At 39.2% G+C, this 12,424-nt stretch overlaps 1 protein-coding gene across 3 annotated transcripts in view; it reads right to left on the bottom strand.

Moving 5' to 3' along the window:
- Window positions 1–12,424, bottom strand: part of BNC2 (basonuclin 2) — a 457,977-nt gene that overhangs the window by 316,835 nt on the left and 128,718 nt on the right. For 2 of the 3 annotated variants that reach the window (XM_025359763.1, XM_025359764.1), the window contains one exon: window positions 9,248–9,373. The exons of the other annotated variant lie outside the window; for it this stretch is intronic. In XM_025359763.1, the coding sequence (XP_025215548.1) occupies window positions 9,248–9,373 (126 nt within the window). The remainder of the gene's footprint in view (window positions 1–9,247; window positions 9,374–12,424) is intronic. 3 annotated transcript variants of the gene reach the window in all.

Genomic DNA, 12,424 nt, shown 5'->3' with positions numbered 1-12,424 from the left:
AAACATCTGCCAAATATAAACATATACTATTTAATATCTAGTACCTGAGGCTATTAATTACTAAACTGGATGTTAAGTAATGAGAAACTGAATGGCAAAGGAAAAAAGTATACCTTTTCTTAAAGCTCAAAAGTAGAAAAAAATCCATTGTTAAAGTTCCTAGATGAAGCATCTGCAATATCCTTTCAAATCATAAGAAAAGAAAAAGATAAACAAAAAAAGCCTGTCCCATTTCAGGCAAAAAGTAGTCAATATAAAAACTCCATTTTTTATTCAATGTATCTGTGGAAAATTCTATAACGTTTTCCTGCCTGATGAAATATACTCTTGATAACATGTCACATTTTTAATTAAACATGTCTTAAAACTATTCACCTATTTATTAGATAGTGTTTGTCTGCCTTATTTATGGAAAAGCAGCACTGAACAAAACGCACTGTACATAAACAGTAACTTCAAAATGGAAAGCTAAATTCATGCCATCTCATAAAAGTAGTCAGCAGGAAAAAGCCATCCTTCCTAAACTTAAAATGTAAGGAACATTAATCTTCAACCACCTACAAATATCGAGGACAAATGTACCACTCTCCTTGCTCCTTCTTAACTCAAGAATAACAATAAACCTTACTCTCTGAAACAACAAAAGAAACAGAAAAGAGCTTCAGTGGCAGCTCTGTGTCATTAGTGGACAATGAGAAAAGATGAGAAAACGTACACTATGTTGACACAAATGTGCCTTCCCCTCTAGAACCGACATCTCCTGAAAGCTTTTCTGTTAAACTTCCCTCCAGTTCACCACCATTAAGCACAAAAAAGTCTCAAAAGAAGCAAATTCAATATCTGAGAGGAAACAAACAAGAACCCAAAGAATTGTTGCCTTAAAATATATTAAGTCCACCTGTGGTCAATAAAAATATTCTTGCTGGGGGGAGGGCAGGAAAAGCCCCTACGAGTCAATTGTCAACAGTGACTGTACCTTTACTGCTAGCTATTACCCACTTAAACTCCCTCTAAAATTTGCTAGCCTCTTGATTTCTGAAGTGGCACTCAGTGCCTCAGTCAAGCTGCCTGCTCAGCTCCTGACCTTCCCACTAATGGCTGTTATTTGTGGGAGGCTTAAGGACACTGTCAATAGCAAGCTTCCTCCTCCTTCCACTCAGGCTCTGTTGTATCACTTTGCCTGTATGTTTTTTTGCCTGTGTGTTCTCTCTTGCCTCTCACTCGCCCTCTCCTTGTCTCTTTCTCCCCCTCCTTCACGCCCTCTTCCTCTTTTTCTAGCCCCCACCCCTTTTTTCTATCAGTCCTGCAGTCCTCTTCTTTCCCAGGTATCCTACCCCCGACCCCACACACACACTAACAACACAAAAATCAACTGGCATGCAGCAGCAAGCACCTGCAGTAATAGACTCTTTTATTAAAACTGTTATTCTGCAAGACTTGAAATTCCCCGTGGACCGGGCCATGTCAAAGCCGATATAATTAACTAGAGGCTCAGCAACGGATCAATTACCAGACAAGCAAGTGATAGTGAAATCAATGAAAGATCATCAGCCACATTATCAGTGTTGCAACTCATTAGGGCAAAACTGAGAAATGTGCTCAAAGCGAGCCCAAGCAAGGTGGCATTACAAAACAAAGGGCTAATTTGGAGACCCTGCTGTGAACAATCTGTAACAGAATTAGCCTTTTTTCCCCCTAAACTGCACAGCTCCGTAACTAAATGTGACAGACTGAGAGAAGCAGTTTATTAAGACACCAACCCCAAGTTTATTTAGTTCATAAACTCTCTCCTAGAAAATCAATACAGTCTGAACAGGGTTATAAGGCTGACTAGCTAATACATCCAAATCTAGTCTGCCCAGCCAGCAGTCTTCTGACAAAATGCTACCCAGTATAGGCAAACTGAGCTCTTTCAGATATCAAGGACTGAGGTGGCCCTGGCTGAAACAGGTCTGCAATATAACATGTCATTGCCACAACACAAGCCTTAAAAACAGCAGGATATCTTTCTAAGGTTTAAAAAATATTTTTTATAACAAATATACAGTAGTGCACCTGCTAAATGGATTTGCTCAAACAAAATCTTAACTACTTTGTAACACAAGTTTACAAAGAGGACAAGCTTTGTTACAAAAAGAGACAACAATTAATCCAGACTCAATAATAAATAAGATTTTAAGTTTCTCTAACACTCATTTTAACAAAAATATTTGAAAAGAACATTTGATCCCTCTATAAATCCCCAAGATACATGATCTGAACTTCCACATATAACATACTGTGTAGAATATTTGATGTTAGGATAATTTCTATCTAACAACTGGGACACCTGTATTGTTTTACAGACACAGGTACAAAAAAATACACCTACAAGGCACAAATACGCCTTTTGAGTTTTTTCCACTGGCTACATAGTCTGACAATTATGGAATAACTCTCTGGAATCATTTATATGAAAATTATTTAAAACTAGGAGGAAGAAGACAAGTATCACTTCCACAATAATTGCTTTTTGCTGCTGATTCTGAGTATTTCAGGTTAAAGAATGAGAAGCACTTAAATGCCATCTGTTGGCTTTCCCACATTTACTGATAGTGAGAGATGGACCATGGAAATTATGGAGTCCACCAAACTAGGTTTCACTGCATCCAAGTTCAAGACATTGTGGGAATGTGACTACCTCCCCCACATCACACCACATAAGCAAAAATATACTTACACAAAGTAAGAAACTCAAAAGCATTTTACAATGGTAAAATAGACTGGAGAACCAAAGGGAAAAAACACAATGGCTCTGAAAGTGATTTCTGATGTTGACGATGTTTTAACATTTAAAATCTTCCAAGAAAAGGAATGCACTATAACATGCCTTTCATACTCTAATACACTAAATCCTAAACTTAAAAAGAAATCTTTATTTTCATATAACTATAGTAAAATTCAATTTATAGATTGCTGTAATTAAACATTTTCCCTGTAACTTTCGAGCTGACACCTTATTAAGCATTTCATAGCTCATGTTTTTGAGTAATCTGTAAAAAAGTCAGACATATATATTCTAAACCTGTGCTATAGGTGCCATATTTTGGATAGTAATTAAAAGTTGTAATTGCAGGGAAATTTTACTTTTTAAAACCTTTTTGCATATAATTACACACTGTGCATGCACCCTCAATGAGATCCAATTAGTTACAAAAAATTTGCATTTCAGTTAGTGTGGGATAACAAGACTATAGGGAGGCACAATGCAATTCCACCAGCAGAGTAAAAAAGTGTGTTCTTTCTTGTTAGCTCTGTAAGCAATAATTCCCACAACCAACTGTTTAAAATGTTACTGATCTTTTTCAGTACTTGAGTATTACGGTGGGTTTTGGGTTTTTCCCTCCATTTGCTAAAAAAAAAAAAATCACATGTTGGTGTAAAAAATCAGCCACAATGAATACATGAAAACGCAAGTGAGCAAAGAATTTTGTTTTGCATGTATGTTTGTCGGGTGTTTTCTTTGAGGGGAAGGGCATATAGCATATGTTTTCTTCTTTCTACTTAATTTCTTTAAAAGCACATTGCTTTCTTAAAATAAGTTATATAACTGCAGGAAAAAAACCTCATTGAGTTCTATGTAAATATATATGATTTTATGATAAAAGCACACATTTGCTGCACTGAGAAAGTACTCTAGGATTTTTATTTTTTCTGTCTCGAACAATGTAAATCCTGTACAAATATAAAATAAATGTGTAGTTTATGTATACAATTTAACAAGCATCTCTAGAACTTCTGCTGGTTCACAGAACAATACCTGTAATTCCCTGGGTTCACTTCAGCAACTGTTAACAGATTCTATAATCTGCAATGTGCTCTGCCTTTGCTCTTCTTTTATTCACTATTCATTTTCAAGGCTTGGTTAAGTACAGAGCTGGGTTAAAGATCAGTGGTTTTTCATGTGACACATGCTGGTATTCATCTAATGGCTTGTCAAGACAAAACTGTCCCTGTTCTTGCCAAAATAATAAAAATGACGCTCCACGTCGCATGACAATCAGCACTTCCTTATGGCGAAACAAATCAAGCTTTTGTAATTCATTTATTTTATAGAAAAAAATGTTAAAAACTGGCTATCCAATCTTGTATGTGGAATCAGGTTGCCATTCTTAAAGAAGAGTTTTAAAATGTTTTGCCCTCTCTTAATTCTAGAGCAACATGTAAACTAGTTTCTAATCAAATCAGAGTTTACCATATAAAAATAATGCTGAAGTTACAAATTCATATGGCATTAAGGTATATAACTTAATATATGCAAATTATGCAGCAGGCTGGACTCAGTCACAGAGGTGGGGGAACCAACTGAGGAAATGTCATTTTTCTTGAGAACAAAGTATGGGACTTGCTTTCCAACATCTGTTGGGCTGTGTGAAATGTTAACAGATGTCTTAAATGAAAAAAGGAAAAATAAGTAATAAAGGAAACCTCTTCTGAACAGATAATCCACCCACATTTCCATATTCCTGAGGAAAGAAGTTGACAGCAACCTTTTTCCCTTGTGAAACCTGCCATCCTTACTTTATTGTGTAAAGTTTCATTTTCTATGTGAAGTTAAGGGGAAAAAATTTTTGACTCACTGTAAAGAAATGAATAAAGTAAAACAGTAATTTCAACTCAGGTTTTCCCTTTGTAAAAAATTATATCATAATTTAAGCTGCCTGTTTTCCCTGGACTCACATATGTAAATAGATGGAAAGACAGTAAAAACTTCACCTCCTCCCACCCCAAAAAAAGAAAACTACACGCACAAAGATGAAACATTACTCTACTATGCTTACATTAACTCTGTTGGCATGGAGTAGGGAGGCGGAAAAGTAAAGAGTAGCTTGTAAGATAAAGTTCTGATATGAAGCCATCTCTACTCATAAACGTACTCATCTTCACAATTAAGATTCACCTATCATTAGTCAGGCATGGTGGCAGGCACCTGTAATCCCAGCTACTCAGGAGGCTAAGGCAAAAGAATCGCTTCAACTTGGGAGTTGGAAGTTGCAGTGAGCCAAGATCACGCCACTGCACTCCAGCCTGGACAACAAGAGCGAAAACTCCATCTCAAAAAAAAAAAAAAGATTCACCCATTATTTACACCTAGGTCCCTGCACTGTCCCACTGGCTCCTAATTTCCTTTCATTACCATACTTATAAGAGATGAAACACTCCTCTTACAACAGCCAAGTGCTCCACAGCAGTAAAGTCTGATATTCATGAAAAATTTTGGAGAATACTAGTTGGATCCCCGTATTTAAACTTTAAGGAACCTGGACAAATACTTTCCTAGTTAACAATTCCCTTTTGTGTTTCAATTTATAGATGATCTAGCCAAGCCTAAATGTAGCAGCCTTTAATTCCGATTAACATGTTGATGCAAGCATGCCAACTACTGGATCTAACCTAGTGCCTATCTGTGAATGAATGAACTAGACACCTATCTGCTTCTATACGTCTTCCTCTTTGGAAACACCTATATTCTATTGCTTATTCTCTTAAAAACCTGGGACATGAATTTGGGTTAACAGCTTATAGATGAACAAATTCAAAATGCACTTATGGGTCTTTACAGATTCAAATAAGGAAAGAAAAAGCTTATGATTTTCAGAAGATTTTTCAGGCTGGCAATCAGAAAAAGCTGATTGCCAGCCTCAGTCACTGGCCTCTCTCTCATTATAAGAGTCCTTTAGAATTATACATGTTACTTCATATTTACAACTCTACCTTCTCCAGATGGTTCTGGCCACCGTGACTGGGCATTTCAACATAGAGAAGGCTTCATCAGAACAGCCTGAAGATTTCAAGGGGCAAGATCATGGTCCAAGTTGCAAATAAGACACGAAGGCATGCCTTCAGTTTTCGGTTGGTTTGCTTTTTGCCAAAGTATTGTGAGTACTATATGGTCCAATGTTTACACATAAGAACATGATATCCGAGCCCGTGACAAAAAAAAAAAAATAATAACCACTCACCTACAGGGAGGGAGAAAGTTTGTGTACTGAAGACTTCATTACATGCCCTTAGAACAAGAGAGGAAAATAGGCCTTCTAACGTAAGGTTGGAGGAGGACCCAGGGTCAAATCACTTTAAACAGTGGCACAAACATCCCCCATAACTAAATATTATCTAAAAGCTTCACCCTTCTCAGCAAAAGGGAGAAACTGGTCTAGTTGACACGTGTGTCTCTACCAACTAAAACAATCAATGTAATACAGTATCTGCTGACAGCCTAATCAGGGCCTCAGTTTCATAGAAACACATCAAGGAAATATCCAAAAGCCATAATCCCTTGATGCACTACAAAAATTTTAAAATAAAAGGATTTGAGTAGGTATGGTAGACGAGATAGTTTACAAAATGTTAGGGAAATGATGAATCCTTAGACTCAAGATATTTGCAGATAATAAAAGCAGCTGAGGTCAGCATGAATCTTGTGCCTACAAAAGGTCAATTTACCTACCTTGTTTTGGTTTAAAAAAAGAAAAAGTGACTTTATTAATCTTCTCTCAAGTCCAAACAGTAACAGTGGCTTCTTTTTATCAAACCTATATTCAATGTTTTATGAGAACATCTAGAAGGAAAGAACCAGTGATGGCTTTACTTAAATGAATTTAAAACAAACAAACAAACAAAAAACTGGCTAGGGGCACACACAATGGGAAATTACTTTAACATGAACATGAAAGTTGCAAGAATCACAAAGGTAATGTTAATTTCTTTGTTTTTTTGTTTTTGTTTTGAGACAGGATCTCTCTGTCTTCCAGGCTGGAGTGCAGTGCTGCGATTTCGGGTCACTGCAAGCTCCACCTCCTGGGTTCAAGCAATTCTCCTGCCTCAGCCTACCAAGTAGCTGGGATTACAGGTGCGTGCCACCACCCCCGGCTAATTTTTGTACTTTTGGTAGACGGGGTTTCACCACTTTAGCCAGGCTGGTCTTGAACTCCTGGCCTCAAGTGATCTGCCCGCCTTGCCCTCCCAAAGTGCTGGGATTACAGGCGTGAGCCAACATGCCCAGCTAAGGTAATGTTAATTTCCTTACTTACTTCCTTCTAAAGTCTGTGGGCCAAGAAGCTTGCAGCCTCAGTAAAGGTGTCATAATAACGGTTAAAATTATTGTCAGAAAAGAAGATTGAGATTCACCAACATCCAGGAAAATCATGTTGCAGGCCAGGTGCGATGGCTCACGCCTGTAATCCCAGCACTTTGGGAGGCTGAGGCAGGTGGATCACTTGAGGACAGGAGTTCAAGACCAGTCTGGCCAACATGGCGAAATCCCACCTCTACTAAAAATATAAAAGTTAGCCAGGCACAGTGGCACAGGCCTGTAATCCCAGTTACTCAGGAGGCTGAAGCAGGAGAATCACTTGAACCTGGGAGGCGGAGTTTGCAGTGACTCAAGATCGTGCCACTGCACTCCATTCTGTTTTTTAAAAAAAAAAAAAAGAAAGAAAGAAAAAATAAAATCATACTGCAGGGCAGAGCTCAGTACCTTACAAAATTATTGAAAAACTCAACACTGCCTTTAGAATTATCACAGAAAAACAGCAACTCTAAAAATGATACTCCCTCATATGCAATTTACAAACCTAAAAAATAAACTTAAAAAATAAAATCCCAGTATAAAGTTTCAAAAATGTTTATAAAACCAGAGACTATTTTTTATTATTATTGTTTATTATTATTATTATTTTTCGAGACAGAGTCTCGCTTTATCACCCAGGCTGGAGTGCAGTGGTGCGATCTCAGCTCACTACAACCTCCGCCTCCCAGGTTCAAGCGATTCTCCTGCCTTGGCCTCCTCAGTAGCTGGGATTACAGGCGTGTGCCACTATGCCTGGCTAATTATTATATTTTTAGTAGAGATGGGGTTTCACCATGTTGGTCAGGCTGGTCTCCAACTCCTGACCTCATGATCTGCCTCCTTCAGCCTCCCAAAGTGCTAAGATTACAGGCGTGAGCCACTGGGCCCAGCCTATTCATTTTTTTTCTTTTTGAGATGGAGTTTCACTCTTGTTGCCCAGGCTGGAGTGCAATGGCACAGTCTCAGCTCACCGCAACCTCCACCTCCCAGATTCAAGCAATTCTCCTGCCTCAGTCTCCTGAGTAGCTGGGATTACAGGTATGCACCTCCATGCCCAGCTAATTTTGTATTTTTAGTAGAGACAGGGTTTCTCCATGTTGGTCAGACTGGTCTCGAACTCCCAGCCTTAGGTGATCCGCCTGCCTCAGCCTCCCAAAGTGCTGGGATTACAGGCGTGAACCACCATGCCCAGTTCAGCCTATTATTTTTTAAGTGATAGGATCTTGCTCTGTTGGGGCTAGAGTGCAGTGCACAATCATAGCTCACTGGAACCTCAAACCCCTGGCCTCAAGCAACCCTCCCATCTTGGCCACCACACCTAGCTTTTTTTTTTTTTTTTTAAAGATGGGGTCTTGCTATGTTACCCAGGCAAGTCTGGGAACTCCTACCGTCAAGCAATCTACTGGCCTTGATAGAGACTATTTATATGCATATATATTTAAATCGAAAAATGTTGAAACAAAGCAAATGTTCATGAACTTAGAGATTGTCTTCCAAATTAAGAAACCCAAAAGATGCCAGAAACCTATTAACGGCAAGTTAAAAATATGAACACTTAACAGGTCGCTTAGAAGATCTGCACAGTGATTATCTTTGGTGGAGAAGAGTGGCTGGGCTAAGGGACACTTTTGGGGCTCAGGTAGTGTTATGTATCTCCATCTAGTTGGTGGTCCTGGGTATATTCACTGTGTAAAATTTATCAGGCTGTACGCTTTTATTTGTGTACTTTTCTGTAAGTATGTTAAACTTCAGTTTTACAAGTTTACTATTAACACTATTAATATAGTACTACTATTAAAAATAGTAATAACAATAAACTAGCCCTAAAACAGTATGAAAGAAAGAACAGAAAAAGAGAAGTAAGTACAGGTGGGGAGAGAAACAATAGAAGGCAGATACTTTATCACATTCAAAATCATTCAAATAACCATCATTAAATCTACTTTCCATGATTTCTTCAGGGGCAAGAAGTATTAGGAAGCAAGTAAATATCTGAGTTTCATAGAATGAGGATAAGTATGAAAGACAGTAAAAGAGTGGCAGAAAGAATAGGTGAGAGAAATATCTTAACTAGGTAGTCAAAGCATGCGAGTGTGTCCAAGTAACTTAAAGGGGGAAAAAAAAAACACAACATACCTCAATTTGAGATGTATCAACCCCACAACATGGGACCTTGAAATATGCTGGCCAATCTTGCTCACTAAGCCTGTCCTCTGATTTGTAATTAAGGCTATGTGGAGGTGGAGTAGGCCCAAGGTGTGCCTATTGAGAGATTGGGAAAGGAAATTACATATGCCCAGACAGTATTACTTAAAAGCACTGAGTACATCAAAACTTCTTTTTAAGAAATTGCAAATATAACACACCAATGACGAACTAAACACATTTTTTTTTTTTTTTTTTTTGAGACGGGAGTCTTGCTCTGTCACCCAGGCTGGAGTGCAGTGGCGTGATCTCGGCTCACTGCAAGCTCCGCTTCCCGGGTTCACGCCATTCTCCTGCCTCAGCCTCCTGAGTAGCTGGGACTACAGGCGCCCGCCACCACACCCGGCTAATTTTTTGTATTTTTAATAGAGACAGGTTTTCACCATGTTAGCCAGGATGGTCTCGATCTCATGACCTCGTGATCCGCCCACCTTGGCCTCTTAAAGTGCTGGGATTACAGGCATGAGCCACCGCACCTGGCCCTAAACACAGTTTTAAAGAGTTAATAGTTTCTAAGGCTGATAGTAGCCAACCGCTAAATAAACTTTGGTGAGAACTAAAGTAACAAAGTGGGAATAACTGAATAATTTGCTAATTGATAATGGGTACACTTTTGGCCTGCCTAGCTCAATTTCTTACTCCGTTTTCTTCCACTTAATATGACACTTTTAACTGCTGTTAGGGAATACTAATCACCGCCTCCCCACCCCTCTACCCCACTCCCTTGCCAAGTACAAGAAGCTGTGGAGAACATAAAAGTTAAGACATATTCCTTGCTCACAACTGTACAATCTAGTACAGGAGATAAGCCATGAACAAAACAACCTTAACAAAAACAGAATGGGAAATGAAATGAGCGCAGAATTCCACAGAAACTTAAGAGATTCCTTCCAGCCAGTGTGGTTTTAATAAAAAAAAATAAAAAAAATAAAAAAAAAGCTTCTACGCCGAGGCAGGTTTTGCTCTTGCACTGAGCGTCCGGATTATATTCCTAGAGAAGTAATACAGTTTGACTGGAACTTAAGGGAAGATGTACATAGAAGAACAATGAATGAAATGGATGTAGTGGTTGATAGGAACTATTATAAAAGTAAAGGCCCTATACTCCACTACAAAGAATTGCTATTTAGCCTATTATCCACCAACAGTCTAAACTACTAAAAGCTTCTCAACAGCAGTAACGTCTGATCACTATTTTACTCCAAGAAGATTTATCTGGCAACAGTATGACAGATGGACTGAAGTGTGAAAAGACAAAAGCGGGGTCCAGTTAGGAAGACATTAAAATAGGCTGGGCACGGTGGCTCATGCCTGTAATCCCAAACTGTGGAAGGCCAAGGCGGGCAGATCACCTGAGGTCAGGAGTTCAAGACCATCCTGGCCAAAATGGTGAAACCCCATCTCTACTAAAAATACGAAAAAAAAAATTAGCCAGGTGTAGTGGTGCATGCCTGTAGTCCCAGCTACTCGGGAGGCTGAGGCAGAAGAATCAGCTGAACACAAGAAGCAGAGGTTGCAGTGAGCAGAGATTGTGCCATTGCACTCCAGCCTGGGCAATAAGAGCAAAACTCCAACTCAATCAATCAATCAATAATCTGGGTAAATTACTGGCAACAGGGCTGGAGAAAACAAAAAGGACAAGATACAAAAGATACTGTGAAGATAAAATCAAGGGGACCAGAATGACTGTAACAAATGAGAAGTGTCAACAATGACACTAAAGTTCTAATAGTCTGAGCACAGGAAAATGGTAGCATTATCAACAGAAAGGGGGGTGAACTATTTTGTGAGAATATGTATCAGGTTCAGTATGGGGAAACAGCAGATCATGCAGATAACCAGGCAACTAGAAATGTTACAAAACAGACTGACACTGAAGTTATCACATTCAGCAGCCATCTACACAGACCTGACCCAAGAGATAAACAAGTGGCCAAGGTCAGTATCTCAGGGGATACCCATGGTTATTAGGGGAAAAAAAAGAAGGAACAGAGTTAACAGGAGCATTGTGATTGTCCCACGTTCCACATGATAAGGGAAAACAGTTGACAGAAGATAGGATGCTTAAGAGCTTTAAATGATCTAAAACAACAAGACTTATGTTTAGGGTATGGTTAAAACCAAGTGAAATACTAAGTAGAAGCAAATACAGTAAGAACAAACCAAAAGGCAAGGGAATAATAAATACCAAAATCAGAATAGTGCTTAAGGATGGAATATGGGGAAAGGCGGATGGGGAGATTGACAGTGAGTGACACAGTATAATTTCAATGGTAACCCTAGTCTTCAGATGTGTTTGTACATATTAGTTCCTAAACTTGGGTCAATGGGTGTTCAACATACCATTCTTCATGAATATTTGTGGCTGAAATATTTTATTAGGCTTTGTGCCATAAGAGTGAATGTCTTTGTGGATTGATAGGTATACAGAATCCACATTGCAGAAGAGTTAAGAAGTAAGCAAATTGTGAAGACAAAGAGGCAGAAAAGATAAAATATTCTTTGGAGAAATTCTGCAAAGAAAACAAGTAAGAGAAACGTGGTCTGGAAAGTTAGAGGAGCTCGGACAGGTTGTGTTCATAAGTTGGCAGTTTGTTTTTCACTACAGGGAAAAAAGAGACTATCACAGGCAAAGGGGACGAAGCCAGCAGAGAAAAGGATATTGAAGATCTAAGCCAGAGGGAAAATGGTATGAAAGGGTCCGAGGAGAGTATATGATCAAGAGCACAAATGAAAAGGGTGCCCCTGGAGGGAGAAAAAAGAAACCCTTTTTTCCCCTCAGAAACCAAAGGTAAGAGATACAGAAAAAAAAAAATCTGTGGTTAAGAAATACATATATTAAAACTGCTCATGTTAGAAAACCAGTTTATTGGCCGGGCGCGGTGGCTCAAGCCTGTAATCCCAGCACTTTGGGAGGCCGAGGCGGGCGGATCACGAGGTCAGGAGATCGAGACCATCCTGGCTAACATGGTGAAACCCCGTCTCTACTAAAAATACAAAAAACTAGCCGGGCGTGGTGGCGGGCGCCTGTAGTCCCAGCTACTCGGGAGGCTGAGGCAGGAGAATGGCGTGAACCTGGGAGGCGGAGCTTGCAGTGAGCCGAGATCG

The sequence above is a fragment of the Theropithecus gelada genome, chromosome 15 (genome assembly GCF_003255815.1).
Source record: "Theropithecus gelada isolate Dixy chromosome 15, Tgel_1.0, whole genome shotgun sequence".
NCBI lineage: Eukaryota > Metazoa > Chordata > Mammalia > Primates > Cercopithecidae > Theropithecus > Theropithecus gelada.
Note: the sequence above shows the minus strand (reverse complement) of the source record. Positions and strands in the feature narration are given on the sequence as shown.